Here is a 16842-nt window from a genome sequence, read left to right on the forward strand (position 1 = left end):
TTCACTGGAAAAGTAGACTGGACAGCAGATTTTCAGTGGTGTTTAAATGTCTGATTTTCACATATTTATTACAACTAAATTGAAAATACCAAATATGTCAAAAAAAATTCAAAACAGAAATTTCCACCACAAAGTATGCAGACACACATGAACAATAGGACCTTACAACACTGAGGTATGTTGAGACTGAGCATGTGATGCTTGGGGGGGTGTGGCCCCTCAGGTGCTCTCTGAAGGTAATGCTCTTCAGGTAACACAGAGTGAGTCATTCTGACACACACCTTAAACACCACGCATGGCACTCTTACCTCCTCGACTTAACCTGCCAACAAACTGTGGGAATAAGCTGAATAAGCAGTTTGTTGAATGCAACAGGATTTCTTGCTAAAGCCTTTTTACTGCCACTGCTTTTGTTGAACTGTTGGATCTGGACTCAAAGACAGTGAGCTGTGAAGAACACATGTGATTTCCCTGAGAGGACTGTGTTTTTTCACCGTCCAGGAGCAAATTTGTTTCCTCAGGCAGACTGTGGAAGTACCCGGACTGCAGAACATTTGCAGTAAGTTCAGTTTTTCATCTGTTTTCTGGGACATTTCTGAACTGTCCATGACAATGCCAGTGGTCAAAGTGGAGAAAGACTCTCCAGCAGACACTTTGTCCGACTCCAACCCTGCACCACAAACAGAGGAGCAGCCCAGAGGTCGGCGGAGGAAGAGACCTTTGCAGCGGGGGAAACCTCCTTACAGCTACATTGCTCTCATTTCTATGGCTATAGCAAACTCCCCTGACCGCAAGCTGACATTGGGAGGCATCTACAAATTCATCACAGAGCGTTTCCCCTTCTATAGAGACAATTCAAAGAAATGGCAGAACTCCATCCGCCATAACTTGACGCTCAATGATTGTTTTATCAAGATCCCTCGAGAACCGGGGCGGCCAGGAAAAGGCAACTACTGGGCTTTGGACCCAAATGCAGAGGACATGTTCGAGAGCGGCAGCTTCCTGAGGAGGAGGAAGAGGTTCAAGCGCTGTGACTTGAGCACCTATGCCTCATACGTGCATGAGACGCCAGTTTTTTCCCCTGTCCAGATTGCCAGATCTGCTACGTATACCAACTCAGTCTACCCCAACATGACAGTCAGTCCAACCTACGGGCAGCAGCTGCCATCCGCCTACTATCCTTCCTCATCACCTCCCGGGTTTGGACCAGGTCAGACCCGCATGTTCAGCATCAATAACCTCATGGGACACCCAACTCCAGCCAGCATGCTAGGGGCACAGGGGCCAGAGGTGATGCAGCAGCCCAGCAGGACCTTCAGCCCTGAAGGATCCAGTCCCTGCAGAATGGGAGCGCCAGCCTTCCCAAGTCAACCATGCGGAGGAGCAGTGTCATCCCGCTCGTCCACGCATCCCGGGTTCACCTACTCCGGGCCAAATGGCCACCCACACCACCATGCACACCAGGGTTCATATGGACAGGCCCACACCCAGGGGTATGCAGGGACAGGACGCATCCATGCCTCGGGTCACGGACCTGCGGAGTCTGTGGACCATTACGGCAGGATCTCCCCAGTGCAGTTGGGTTCTTTCTCCCAGTACAACAGTGCTGCAGGTCCTATTGGCAACACTGGGGGTTATCTGAGACACCCCACATACCCGGGGAATATGGACAGGTTTGTGTCTGCCATCTGAGCTACCAAGAAGCGTAGATCCGAGCATCTCACTACCTTCAAACAGAAAATCAGAGACTTGAGGCGGCACCAAGTGAGCCAGACATTTCTGCACACATACATGATTGTTTCTCTTTGTGACATTAAGGATGAAACCCAAACAGTTTAGAGACTAGAATCACCTCTCTTGACACAACTGTGATTTATAACATGAACTCCACAACACATTTTCAGTACTAATGGTAATTTACCCTTAGATCCTGCTTAAAATGTGGGTTTAAATGTCCAGGCCTCTTCACAGCATGTGAGAATGTAAAATTCTGCTAATTTCATGTGTGGTTGCAAGCTTTTTGTCATGACTTGAATGTGCAAGTTTCCTATTTTACATTATTGGTAAGTTGAAATGTGTCTTTGAAATGTTACAATAAATTATTGTGTTTTATGGTCATAGGCTTTGCATTAAGTGGCTTGTATGAAGAACGTCAGCTTTAGTACATTTGCATGTATTTTGTTGCCAAATGAAAATGCATATTAGGTCGTCTTTTTGAAAAATAAACAATTATAGGGACCTTTTATTCTTCAAGAATAAATGTTTTTTGATTATTGTATTTAAGTAACTTTATAAGAACTTTTTTTGTCCCCAGTCACATATCAGACTTACATCAAATATACGCAATTGTTCAGATAATACAATAAAGCAAGAACCAACAGATCCAGACATAATGTCACCATGAAAAAAAAAAGCTCTTTTGTGTTTGCTCTGCTTCTAACACTGTTTCAGCTCAGCTGGTTTGAAGTGGTGTCTGGAGCCACAGTATTAGCAGTCACCATGACCGGCCTCAGTTATCATGTCCAGACATCTACACAGCTCTTAACCACACACACAGTTTATCCATCACATGGATCCACTAATCAAGAAAATGAATTGACTTGTAACTCAATATTTCAACCTATAAAAGTGAATGATGCGTGAGAACCTCCTCCACAAAAGTCTGAAAATCAGACAAGAAGAGACTTGTGTGGAAATACTTCACTATCTTGAAGGCACTTGATTCAGAAAAGAAGCTTTGTTGACAGATGTGACTTGATGTTCTTTTTTGACACAATATCCTCCTCTGAAAGGGCCCTAGTTCTTCTTGAGCGCCGCTGAATCTTAATATCTATGTGGATTAAATGAGAATAACACTAATGAGTGTCAAAAGATGGAGGATAATTTAATTATCACAAGACCTACATTCAAGATAACAGTGACATGGGCAATTTGATAGTTTCATTTCTGGTCTACTGTCAGGCTCTAATTGAAAGAATACAGTAATGGGCACACTTTTCACATACTGGGCATAATTATTATAAAATCAGATGAGAAATATGGAGTAAGAAGCACAGGTGTAGCCTACAGTGCCATACATGATCTGTGTTAACAGCACACAGCAACAGATTACCACATATAGTAAAACTGAGCTAAAACTTGAGAAAAAAAATGGTTTTGCATCCATCCAAAAGGTATCTACATTAATTTGCAATGTACGATTCTCACGGCCTTTGCTGAATGGATTGTACCACAAGGAAAATATAAAAAATAAAATATGATTATAATTTGTTGTCATTTGAGGCAAACAGGTGGACACAGTGCATTTTCTACCAAAATATTCTGTTGTCTAGACAGGATAAAAATTTGAAGGCTGCTTAGTTCAAGTATCATTAACACTTCAACCAATATTTCTTTTAGAAATACAAACAAGTACTAGATCAAGATATGGAATTTAAACACTGGAAAATAGACTTATTTATTGCCTGATGATCAAAGTGTGACTGTAGTGTGCTTTGCAAAGATGCGTTTCACTTGCCATTTATCATGGTGCAACAGATGTAGTTATTAAACTTGCATGTGTTCAAATCTAAATGCGTTGTTTTTAATATCAATATTAATCTAATACACCTTGTTTGGCCTTCAAATGCCAAAAGGAACAAAGGCAATTTTTAGGATTTAAAAGAAATATTTTAATCATACTAAACATATAAACACTTAAAGCCAGGACAAGCTAAAATATAACACAGACATAAATACAATAGAAAGTGAATGAGGCTGATAATAAACACATCAGCCAATGTATTCAACAAGCAGTTGGAGTTGTTCGCATTTTTTAACAACCTCTGGCAGAGACAGCAGGGTCTGTGTGGGGAAAACAAAAACATTCATTAGCTCAAACATCCATACCATACATTTTACACATTTGACAGGGTATAACATAGAAAAAATATTAAATAGTCTCTCTCACCTCTCTGACTTTATTGATCATTTTGTTCAACATCTGCAGCTCATTCTCACTTTTCAGCTGGTTGCTCTGATGGATCATTTGCTGTGAGAGACATTACGGCAGCATGAACACACGTTATAGTTATTCAAGCAACCCAGTGTTCTCCAAAGACGTTATAGACAGGTGCTGCTATTGATGTTGTCAAGAATATAAATTATACTATAAATAGTCAGCACTTACATGTCTCTTTGCTCTTTCAAGGAGTTTCACTCTGGCTTGCTCCACCTCCTGAAGACTCAACTTCAGTCTCTCCACCTAAGAACCACAGAGAAGTGTGTTGGTAGAAAAGAGCGTTAACCCTGCAGCGTTCACTCGGGGACAGGCAGAAAGGTCAGAAGCTGAATAATGATTTAATGCACCCATGTTGTAGTCGCCTCTAGAAGTGACAAAACCATTCGTACCTCTTTCAGTAATTGGATCTTTTCTTCCATGAAATGCGCCGGGCTAGCTGACAGGCCACCGGCTTTTTTCAACTCCTCACGCAAGCAGCGGCCCTCTATCTTCGACTGCTGGAGGGAGCGGCGAAGCTCAACCACCTCCTTCCGCAATTCCTGTGAAAATTGACACACATTTAGTCAACTGCTTCTGCCATTTTTACACATTATGTGACCAAATGGAGTATTTCTAGGCAGCTCTGATATATATATATATGCACAGATGCTGTCCCTTACATTACTCTCAGCTTTGTGTTTATTTAGAATTTCCTGTGTGTCCTGGATTTCAGCCGACAGATTTGCCACAGTTTTGTCGTCCTGTGTAAAAAGAAAAGAGATTTTTATTTTTCAGTGCTTTTCTCAGCTTCACTAATAACAGTCCTTCCCATCAGTCAGTCCTGCTGCTCCTTAGATATATTAAGCTTTCTGAAGCACATTAACTTAACACTGCCAAAAAGTGGTGCATTTCTTACCTGAGATTTCTGCTGCAACGCCTGATTGCCCCTCTCAGCCAGGCTGCTGAGGCGGCTCAGTTGATGCTTCAGCTCAAACACTTCAGCCTCCTGTTTGCGCTTTGCAGCCTGCTGCTCCTCCTGCAGGCCGTAACTGGAACACAGCAGGACATGTTGGGTTTTACATTGTGTTTGTAAAATCTATGCTCTTTTATAAACATGAAAGTTATTTGTCAAATATAAAATAAAACTTGGCTAATCGAATCACTGATTGCTCCAAAATCCAAAGCTCTCTTTCACATTTGGTTTTTCTAACTGTTGAGATCCTAGTCAGCTGGTGACGGCAAAAACATCAAAGTCAATACAAATCAATTAGTTGGATTAAACAGTCCATTAAATGCTATCTGAACTTCAGAAAACATTTTACATCTGTCAGGTGTTTGATAAGCCAACAATTAATCTCAAAAAATTAATTAGTAGAATAATTGATGACAGAAAACAATGGTTAGTTGCAGTCTTTCACTAACTGTTCTCATGTCAAAGAGATAAGTCAAATGAAAAGAAATGGATGTTAGTTTTCTGTTAATTAACTAAACATTTCATTCAGTCATCAAGCCACAAAGAAAGTCAAATATCTGAAGTTTCCAGTCTCAAGTGTGTGGTGTTTTTTTCTTACCATTTTTCAAGACATGATTGCAGCCAGTGACTGGACTGCATATTAATTTATCTCAAATATCATCAACTAATAAAAAGATAGTGAAGGTGATTCATTAAATTAATTGCATAAATACTCAGAAAAGTAAAGATATCTAACATAATCTGATTTCTATGTTAAAATATTACATATTTTACAACACTTACATGGTGTTGTGCAGCTCCTCCAGCTGAGCGTCTTTGCGCTCTTGCACCAGCTTCAGGGTGCTGGCGAGCTCTGTGACGGTGCTGCCCAGGTCGACCAGCACCTCAGCCACACTGCTCCCACCATCCTCCTCGGTTTCAACCTCTACTGAGTTCAAACTCTTTTTAGGGGTGAAGGCTGCGATGCGGGTGAAGGCGCTCGTCTCACTGAACAAAGTGTCACACTGTGGCTCAGGCGTGTCTGAAGAGACTGAAGAGACAGTGAACTACAACTTAGATTTTCCAATTGTCACGCTGTCACTGGATGACATTTAAACCCTCTTTGAACTGGGTTTGATGCACTATAATTACATTTTTCCACCATGCAGGCGAGCAATGTTCATTTTCACTCAGTTATAGCCCATTTAACCCAGATGTTAGGTGTGTTAAATTGCTCTGACACGTAAATTTCAAACAATTTCAGCAGGGCATATTACCAGACAAGAAGAAAATGACAGCTGGGTTTATTATCCTTGGAGGAATGTGGTGATTGTAACACAGGATATTGTAAAAACAACAAAAATAATAGTGCACTGATGAAAACATAACCACCTGCTCCTGTTTAAGAGGGGAACATGTTGAGTTATTTACAGGAAATGGGCTTTTAACCTTCCCACACAGGATATCTAGTGTATCTCCCTTGCATGAAGCGGACACATATTTGACACAGTTGTGCACAACACACGGCCAAACCATTTTAAGCCACTCAACGGGAGCAGCTGTTATCAGTGCATTGGCTTAAACTTGTTTGCATGATCATATTGAAGTCTACTTTAAATATTGTCTCTCATCCTCAATAGAAACAGATGTTCACTAAAGCAGTGCACGTGTCTGGCTTCGAGTTAGAGGGAGAACTTGAAGCATGGCTGGATGGCGCTCCTTGACCCGTTCAGGCTGACCACTAGTGTGGGTCTAACCAGCAGTGTCAGTCTCAGTTCAAGAGAAGCTAAGTAACTGGTTGTTGTTATCATCATCAGCAAATAAAATCTGGCACTAATACTTTTAATTCTCTCTGAAGGCAGTCTTGAGTAAAAAAAAAAAAGTCTCACAAAACATATGCGGACAAGCTACGATACCTGATCCGGGGGGCGTCTCAGTTTGTACGTCGTCGTCCTTCTCAGCAGTTATTGCAACCATGATGCTGTCCACAAATGAGCTGGAGGGATGCCGACGCTCCATGTTGTGGACTGACTGAGAGTCTATATCCTTATCCGCTTTCTAGAGTGCAAGACAGAGGAAAGTAGTTTGACAGAGAAAATACATGGACAAGCCTCTGGAAGAATCAAAAGCAGAGGACCTGTTTCATGATAATATAGAATTATTTCTGCCAGTTTCTGTTTATTTCACTGAATATTGTGATTTTTTTGACCCCACCTGCACATTGGTGCATATGACAGTGGAACAAAAGTGGCAGCATCTGGCTGTTCTGCAGCTCCTGTATATGTTACCTGGTCATTGAGGGCGGCATGGAGCTCGTTGGTCAGCCCTCGCAGTGTGTGATGCAGCAGCGTGATATCAGTGACGGCCTGGGCCAGCTTCTCTCTCAGCTCCAGCTGCGTTGTACTGGCTCTGGACCTTGTGCTTTCCAGCTGCTCCTGCAAACTTTTGTTCTCCAGCCTGCATCACACATACACAGATGAGTTGTCACCGAGTATACAGACAAAATGTTAAATATTGTTAGATAAAACTTCAGTAACACTTGCCTTACTTAACTTACTAAAGTTAAAATAAAACTGAAATTATTGCACACAGATAGTCAGGAGACATGTCCACTCACAGGGAAATTTTAGCCTTAAATCTAATACAAGAAACTGCAAAGATACAGATTTTCTCCTAAAAGCATGTGGTGCAGCTATAACAGGGGCATCCAACACAATATGTTAAATACACTGCCTGTCCAAAAAAAAAGTCACACACACAAAATTTTTGTTAGATCGCTTTTAGCTTTACGGCACATTTCACTGTGGCATTGTTTCGATAAGCTTTTGCAATGTCACACTCACAACATTTATTTCCATCCATTGCATTCATTTTTCAAAGATTCTCAATGGGGTAAAGGTCCTGACTCTGTGGTCACATTTCTTCCTTGAAGATGATGGTTCCCCACTATCCTTCCAGTTTTTAATAATGCGTTGGACAGTTTTTAACCCAACTTTAGTAGTCTCAGTAATCTCCTTAGATGTTTTATTTGCTTGAAGCCAATAATTTGACCCCTCTGAAACAGATTAACATCTTCTCCACAACCACAGGATGTGTCTTCCAACATGGTTGTTTAAGAACTGAGACTGCAGTTAGGGTTAAATAAGTTGTTGACAGCTGAAACATAATCATCCATGCAGTAATTATCCAATGGGAGGCCCTTACCTATTGAGTTAATTTTTTATTTTTTTTTGGACGGGCAGTGTATATAACATACTATTGGTGATGATTTAAACCAAAAAAAACAGTGGATGAAACAAAATGCTGGACAGCAGTGGTGTCAACCTGGCAGATCCTACCCACCAAATCTGATCAATATTTCTTACTAGCACATGTCTAAAGTAAAAGTTACATTAATTTAAGAAATTACAGGTTTAGCTCTAAACTGAGTAAACAAATGTTTTCTCCAACTCACTGAATTTGGCCAAGTTCTCCTTTGAGATCCTCACAGTGGATGTTCCTCTCCCGCAGGCCCTGCAGGTTGGCCCTCAGCAAACGCTCACTTTCAGCCACCTGCTCTCTCGCCAACTCGTTCTCCATCTGTAAGAACTGACACACACACACACAGACGAATAAGTAATTAAACCAGAAACCCACCATGAAACAGAAGTCGCATACTGTTTTTATGATTATAACATTCGACTGTAAAATAAAATAATTGCCAATCAAGACAGCACTGGGGATTAAAACAATTTCTAATTGCTTGCAACAAAGCTACTATTCAACTGGAATAGATGCTCTTGGATTTAGGATTGTCTGTACAGAGTGCTTTTATGAATTATAGTCAAGCAAGTAAGTTACATAATTAAGGCAGGATCAAAGGATTTTACTACAAACATTTGACTTTGGCCACAATACTATTGTTTCTGGCACTTCTCTCAGGCAACAACATACATGAAATGCAGTATGAAGAAAGAGTAAGAGGGTCTAGATCGGTGAAAATTTCATATGTGGAAGATATTCATTGTAGGAGCTGTTACCTCATTCTCTTCTCGCACGCCACCGAGTTGTGTGCAAACATCCTGGAGCTGCTGGATCTGGATTTCCTGAGTCTGTGAGAGGGTCTGAAGCTGATTGAGCTGTTCCCCATTTTCAGACAGAGCCCGGCTCAACTGACACACACGCTGCTCCGACCGTCCCAGCGAGGTCTCCAACCTAGACACAACACAGACAGTGGATTTAGCTTGCACTATTTCCTGTAGCATTTGTTGATGTGTGGTAGAAAGGTTGTCTATTGGTCCCAACTCTGTCATAATTCATTAAGTCTAAACTTCCTTTTTTCATTACTGGATTTGAACAACTGTAGAGATTGTAGGTACAATAGCGCATACAAAATAATTAAGTTAAGACCCAGATAAGTATTAAGATAAATATATTTCCATACAATAGTTTCCATTTTCCATACTTTTCCAGACCTGGAAATGCATAAAATCAAATTCCATACTTTTCCATACTTGCGTAGGAACCCTGAAATCTGAAGAAAGTCATGTTTCACCGTTGCCACTTACTCATTTGCTCTGTCTGTGGCTTGCTGGATGTCCTTCCATGACTGCTGCAATCTGGAAACAAAAAAAACAAAACAATTCAACTAAGCTCCAGCATGCTGTATATTAGTGACAGTTGTGATTGTTTTACTGGCATCTGTAGCATTTTCCTTTTTTTATTTTTTTTTTACAATACAGGTTGTTGTTGCAGGGATCATACTTAGTCGTCTCAGAGGTGAGGGCCTGCTCCAAGTAGGTGTAGGAGGCCAATGTGGAGGAGACTGTAGCAGACAACTCTGTTACTTGTCTCTCCAGCTGACCTCTCTCATCCTCTCGTTCCGTTAGCTTCTGGCGCAGCACCCCCATCTCTGAAATTTCATCCAAACACAGAGTTATTATTAATTCTATCGGCAGATGAATAAGAAAACTGCTTTGACCTTTTGCACAAACATGAGTGAACAGATTTACTTTAGATTTTTTTTTACCTGAGGTCAGAATTGTCACCTGCAGATTTAAATCTCCAATCTGTTCTCTGGCTGTTTGGAGATTTACATTGGCTTCGTTTAATTCTTCTTCAATCTGTTGAGCACAGGTTCAGTTGAGTTTAAAAAGAAGAAAAGCCGTCATTGCAGCCATCATCATTATCAAAAAACAAGTCAAGCAGTGCAGGGCAAAAATGTCCGACCTGCTCACGCTCTTCAACAGCTTGGTTTTTTGCAGAAATATGCTCATCTCTCTCTCTCAAAGCAGCTGCTGCCGTTTCATTCAGCTTCAGCAGCATCGGGGCAGTTTTCTGCAGAAGGCCTCTGACTGTGCAGAGCTGTGGAAAGATGACCACAAAATACAATCAGCACAATGAGCATCACGTTATTGAAAATCAAGTTGTGAAGTCTACGTGTATTTAACCCCACACAAGGGAACAAAACAATATGAAGGTGCTGCTGTGTTGTTATCATGTTGTGGCAGAATCTCTCCGAAATAAAACTATAATTTAAACAAAGTGGTTTAAGTTGATGTTGTTGATAGTTTTTACAGATTCTACTTAATTCTCTGTTCCTGCTGGAGAACTAACACTATCAGGCATCAGGCTGAGGTCCTGTCAACATTAACAGTGCAGATGAAATCAGTGAGCGGAGGCTTTCTGTTTCTGCCTTGTTTGTACTCAAAGTGGTAATTAAAGTTGATATCTTTATCTAACTGAAGCATCTGTCACTAATGGTCTATGCCTAACGCAGTGGGATAGCACGTGTATTAAAATAAATACTTTGTCCAGTTTCATAACCAGGATTTATGTTAATTCATCTGATTATGTGCAATTTAAACAGTTTCCGCAGCGATGCTCGCTTGTCTGTGAAGCTAATTTGAGTTGCCTTAATAAATTCTGAGAGGCACTTGCACAACATCAGCATTCAAGTGATGCGAACTGGATTGACAAGAATCAAAATCAGATGGAAGTGAAATGCACTGCACATACTTCTGTCATCAAACTCGACTGTTCCTCCATAGTCTGGGACAAAAGCTCAGAAGCAGAATCCAGCGTTTCAGTGTAAGCCTGGTTCAAGGCAACCTGCGTTAGCAAAGGAAAAGAAAAGATATTGAAACACACTCTGAGAGATGTTACTGTATGCTAAATAAATTGAAATACTGATATTTGTTCTTGCCTGTTCTGGGTAGGCCTGGTTGAGAGCAGCCAGAAGCTCTTGCTGAGACCCCACACTCTTCTCTAGTGCTGACATTTCTGAGCCACAGTGCGTCCTCAGCTGCTCCATCGCACTGAAGGCCTGGAAACAGATAATTAGACACACACTTTACGCAAAGAAGTTTTAATGACATAAGAGTTTGTATTAAAGTCAGCAAGTGCAGAAAAAATACCACTCCTGCTGCACGTGAGAGGATTAAGATATTAATTTGATCTGATCTTTCCACACAACAAAAGCATGAAAAAGTGCAGCCCCAGTGTTTGTGCAGTGCCTGCTTCATCAATACCAAAGGTAACAACAAAATTATCCCGTGTTGGAATCTGCAGAACAGACACTTGAAAACTGAACTACGTAAAAACATTTTAAAATGAAAATTAAGAGATTAGTCTGTGTTTACCGCCTCCTTGGCTGTGAAGGCCTCCTCCATCTGTGTCCTCATGTCGTCTCTTTGGTGCAGAGCGTCTTTGACCTTCTGCATCATTCGTGTTTGCGTCTCCTTTGTCCTCTCAAACAGAGACTTCATCTGACCATACTAAACAGCACAGCGGGGAATAAATTATCAGTGAAATTTGAGCACATAAACATGAACCATTAATAAAGTTTACACAGTTTATTAACCAACTATAATTTGTTTGCTAGGGATGCTTCTACAGTTGGTTTCATGTGAGAATAACACAAAAGACATTTTACATACATGAGAGACAAGGCTTTTATGGTCCCCTCTGACAATATCTTCCATTTCTTTCATGTTGCAGAGAGCAGCATCCGTGTCTCTACTCAAAGAAGTCTGTTGGGACAAATACACACATCTCACTGATATTTAAAGAACAAAATCAGGTGCATGAACACACATTTTTTTTTACATACGAATAAAGTCATAGAAAACAATTTGTATAGGTCCTTTAAGACATGAAACCACATGTAAAATTCACCCACGTTTACAACTCAGAGGATTGTGTTTTAATATTGTTTGTGTCTCACCGTGGTGACCCTCATATCCTGCATACTCTGCATGAGGTTTTGTAGAGAATTTCTGTCCAGCTCCAGCTCACTAATCCTCCTCAGAGCCTCCATGTAAAGGTCTCGGTGCATTGTGGTCTATATAAAATACAGAGCAAAAGCTTGTTAAAATGTATAATTGAAAATTACAGAAACCAGAGGTATCATTATAATGAAAGAATACAACTCTAAATCCTCCACATCGCCCATGGTCAACCTCTTGCCTGAATGTGTCCTTACCTGACTGAGTTCAGTGTGCTCTGTCTGCACTAATTTCTCTCTGAGCTCTGAAGGTGCAGGGCCTGCGGGAGGAGTTCGCTGAGCTCTGGCTGCAGACAGCTGCTGCACCAGGGCCTCGACCATGATCATGCTTGACTGTAACCTCTGCTCCAGCTCTTGTCTGGGGAGGCCCTCTAGGCTGCCTGGAGGCACGCTGAAATCAAACAAATAGAAGGAGTGAAGGGGCAGACAAAGAAACACACGAAAAGACGAACTGGCTATAACTCAAAGAAGTAAAAGATTCATAGCCAACACTTACTTCCACAGGAGGGGGTCGGTAAGAGTGCAGGAGTCAGCCACAGAGAAATCCCTCTTTCTCTCAAACTGGCCGGATGTATTGAGGCTGCGGTCTACCAGCGTCACAGCACTGGTGCCCACACAAACGCTGTGGGTTTCTGCAGGGGTTGGGACTGTGATGGCAGCGGGGGCCGGAGCTGGAGCACAGACAGCGGCAGCAGGACCCATCTTTCCAGATGCCAATATGAGGAACTCTGCCATCTGACGGAGCTGCTGCTGAAGGGGACCATCAGGAATCAATGGGAAATCCAGAACTGGCTTTTCCCCCTCAGACTGGGGGCCGGTGCAGGGCTTCTGACCTACGCCATCGTCCGGTTCACCGACTGGTCCTGACTGGGGCCTGAAACCCAGCGCTGTAGAGTTGAACAGAGGACGTGGCATGGGGCTCTCTAAGTGCTCAGCCCACAGCCCAGCGGGGTCAGTGTCGACAGGAGCCACGAAGCTCTTTTCACCCTCGAGAGCAGAGTCATCAGCTAAAAAATGGTCAAGAGGAGGATCGTTGCGAGCCTTCAATACCGCTAGAGAAGCTCTCCTAACAACGGGACTGAAGAGTCCAAACTGCAGCATCGATGCTACCGAGGGACACTGAGACAGCATTTTCAGAACATCAGGGAGTTGCTCCGCTTGTGGGTTATCCACAGAGTTACAAAGAGCAGGCCCGTTCCCTGTCGAGCCAAAGGCACTGTCTTTTGTCTCACTGGACTCGGGGAGTCCACTGCTTAAATGCATTTCAGAGACGTGTTCCAGATGCTGCTGCACTTCCACAGGTGCTGGTGTCTGTGTTGAAGCCACAGGTCTGCTGAGGTCAGAGGACTCTGTTTTGTGAAGCTCTGAAGGAAACATACTGTCCTCGGGGATTAACGAGTGCTTTGATGTTTCTTGTACTTGACAGTTAATGGATTTATTGTCCGAAGCCTTTAACGATGTGTTGCTCAGCAAAGAGGTGGTGGAAGCTGGTGAGTGAGCATCTAAAACAACTTCACTTTCCACATGACAGCTGGGTTGTTCGTGGTCATCTCGGATTTCATCTTGTGAAACAGGAGCAGGTACGTTGTCGTCATCCTGGGACTGGCAGATCACAGCCTGGTCATCAAGCAGAGGGAAAGTCTTCTCTGACAACTGAGTGTCATTCGATTCTTCAGCTCCTCCTCCGGCTCCAATTAAAGATCTAAATGCAACACCGTCTTGTGTGCATGTCTGGCTATCAGCCGCTACCAGGCTCATCTGTTTAACCTCATCCACGGCATCTGTGCTGCAGGGCAATGGTTCCTGAGCAGCGGGAACGTTGGGACTTGGGATTGATGAATAATTTTCACCGTTACAGTATGGGTGATCTAAATGATCGTTACCGTTTTGAGCATCATCGTTATGAGCTGAAATGCTCTGATTAATGCTATAGCTGTGAGACAGACTGCTGGTTACAGCGTAGTCAGCGAGAAGAGGAATGGTCTCATTTATAAGTTTGGTGCCGTCTGAAATCTCTATCTCACCTTCAGCGCAGATGAATGATTTGAAGGTAACATCACTCAGTCCATTAGCAGGCTTTTCAAAACCACCAGGGATCTCAGAGAAGGTGGCGTTGACAGGAGTGCCATTTGCACCGCTATAGTATGGATGATCAGCATGTGCTGCTTCACACATCTGATCGCAGACAGAGAGATTAGTTGTATTTACACTGTTGTCCTCTACAGTTTCACCAAGCTGTGCCCGGGGGAGAGGGATGGTCTCGTCATGTTGTCTGGTGACATCTGCAACTTCCACCTCACCTCCATCACAGACAACAGATTTCCAGGTGACATCTTGTTCTCCACAGCTGTAATTCCCAAACTCTCCTGAATTTTCTGTGGCAGGTTTATCATCCAGGCTCCGAGAGGCCGGTGTAGCGTTGGAAATTTCACGCTGGCATGCAGCATCAGTGTCAACTGAGGAGGCATTCATCATCTCGGGACTGTAGTAGGGATGTTCCACGTGGTCGTCACATGACTGCACCATCATACCGTCAGATATCACCGTATCTTCAGTTTCAGGGTTACATGTAGCCGTCTGATCACAAGGCAAAATAATGCTCTCTTCTGCACATACGACACAGCCTGACAGCTCAACCTCACCACCAGGACAGACAAAGGATTTGAATGTTATATCTCCAAGTCCACTAGTGTTTTCAGCAGATGTCGTATCATTCATGGGGGCACTGGTGTGTATCACTCTGGTGGTTGGCGAACACTGTGACTGTGGCTCTGGGTCACAGACAGGCGCATCACCCTGTTCATTAGAAAGGCAAGAAGATAAGAATATGTCACAAAGGCATTTAAAACAGTGTGAGCATTTCTGTGAATTATTATAAACCCACCTTTGTCATTTTCACGACACCATCACTTGACTTGAGCCTGGATGAGGGAACTGACAGGTGCAGCATTTCATTCTCCAAACTCCGCAGAGGGGTCCGCTCTCCATATTTACCGGGAGGCTACATCAACAAAAGGAAAAGTCAATTAATATCTGCCTGCTAATTCACAAATAATTTGAAGATTATAAATGACAGAATGAAAGTGTCTCACCAAGCCTTCCCCTGTGGCGCTTGACTTCCTGGAGGACATGACTCTGTAACTGGACAACTGCAAAAATATGATTTACTATTAAATACGTGTTAAACGTTAAGAAAGTTTGTAGACTAAATGATGTCAATATTAACTACCTAGCTAAGATTACTGACGAAGACCACTAAGGCGTTAACTTACTGATATTACGTTGTGTATAAAGTGGAGGCACTTGCCGAGAAACAAGAAGCCGAAAAGGAAGATTTTTCATCACATTCAGCAGTGTTCATAACTAGATCTAACAAGGGTGTTTACAGTAACATTAAATTATCACACAATGCCTAAATGTCTACTAACTTACAGCATGAGTTAGGATGGCAAACCTGCCTTGAAGACAACGTTAAGTTACCGAACTCGTTAGCTAACGTCAACTCCGGTTAAGTTTCCACACACTTCATTAACGATAATTTCAAACCTAGTAAAATATAATTTCCCATGAATCGCACCTTTAAACCATGTAAAAGCAAATTACCTTCCCAGTTGTGGCTGCCAATTTTAACCAAAGTTTAGAATCAAGTGACGGGGAAGAATAACAAATCTGGGCTGAACGGCCATCAACCGCGTTTCGTTCAAAACACAAATGTCAGCTCTGCGATTGGTCCATTTCTCTCCTTCGGCGGTTTGCGTGACGCACGTAGTTGACGTAGTGCGTAGGATGGCCGGCGCCCCCTGCGGTGTGTTAGTGTTACGACCACAACTCACTGTAAAATCCAATAGACATCATGTCTTATTCCTTCTTCATGATGGTTATGTCTAACACCTGTAATTCATTCCTTTTGTACTTATAGTTTTATAATATATTTTTTATATTTTGTTTATACCTATGGTTTATACACATGCAGGGCTCCAGACTGCCCCTAAATGGGAGCATTTTGCCCCTAAAATTTGAGACAGTGCAAGTACATTTTTCATCTACTTGTGCATGCATGTGCAACAAGTAAATTTGCCTTTAAAAAAACAACAAAACAAACATTGGTGAAACATGGAACGGAAAAATGAAAGCACAGGTGGCAGGACAAGGTGTGTGAGGATCATGAATGCATAGAAAATGTCAATCTTTGCTTTGCAAGTCCATTTACAGTGTGCGCTCTGTTCTGCTTACACTCCTAAAATTTTAAGTAAGGGTGTGCTCCTAGTAAAAAAAATAAATAAATAAAAAAGTTAAGTCTGGAGCCCTGACAAACATCTTGGAGAACTTGCAATAGTTATTCTGTTGATTTAGGTTGTCCACGTGCCCTCTTTATCTTTGTACAATCTCAGACTCCATGATGTTGACTCCTTATTCATCTTGTCAAAATTCTTTTTTAATGACTCTGGCTGTATGTTTTGGAGCAATCACTAACTCTCAATTTCCTCAAACAACGGGACAGGAAGGCTACCTCAGCTGTAGATAAAAACCAAATTGAAGCCATGTGGTTTCATTGCTTTGAGTGTCCATTCAAGACTGTAAATCCATGCACCTAACAACAGCTTAAATATGAGTGTTTCCCTTCGTCCTTTCACTGCCACCTCTCAC

At 42.2% G+C, this 16842-nt stretch overlaps 2 protein-coding genes across 2 annotated transcripts; one reads left to right on the forward strand and one right to left on the reverse strand.

Moving 5' to 3' along the window:
• Positions 1 to 273: 273 nt before the first annotated feature.
• foxe1 (forkhead box E1) lies at positions 274 to 2234 on the forward strand. Its single transcript, XM_085780996.1, has one exon. It carries the CDS (start codon positions 607 to 609, stop codon positions 1690 to 1692), a length of 1086 nt encoding a protein of 361 aa, XP_085637122.1. The 5' UTR covers positions 274 to 606; the 3' UTR covers positions 1693 to 2234.
• A 1413-nt stretch (positions 2235 to 3647) lies between these two features.
• Positions 3648 to 15943, reverse strand: spag5 (sperm associated antigen 5). The gene is made up of 25 exons (XM_085781009.1): positions 15799 to 15943; positions 15288 to 15344; positions 15080 to 15196; positions 12692 to 14991; positions 12394 to 12586; positions 12136 to 12252; positions 11849 to 11941; positions 11552 to 11686; positions 11116 to 11235; positions 10929 to 11021; positions 10140 to 10274; positions 9940 to 10033; positions 9675 to 9822; positions 9479 to 9529; positions 8951 to 9125; positions 8386 to 8519; positions 7220 to 7388; positions 6848 to 6989; positions 5736 to 5982; positions 4896 to 5028; positions 4660 to 4740; positions 4390 to 4539; positions 4169 to 4243; positions 3950 to 4030; positions 3648 to 3843 (listed from the first exon to the last, which is right to left on the reverse strand). The coding sequence occupies exons 2-25, from the start codon at positions 15324 to 15326 to the stop codon at positions 3772 to 3774; spliced, it is 5094 nt and encodes a 1697-aa protein (XP_085637135.1). The 5' UTR covers positions 15327 to 15344; positions 15799 to 15943; the 3' UTR covers positions 3648 to 3771.
• Between the last annotated feature and the right edge of the window lie 899 nt (positions 15944 to 16842).

Source organism: Trachurus japonicus, chromosome 1 (assembly GCF_045865225.1).
Source record: "Trachurus japonicus isolate A0001 chromosome 1, Traja_1.0".
Taxonomy (NCBI): Eukaryota; Metazoa; Chordata; class Actinopteri; order Carangiformes; family Carangidae; genus Trachurus; species Trachurus japonicus.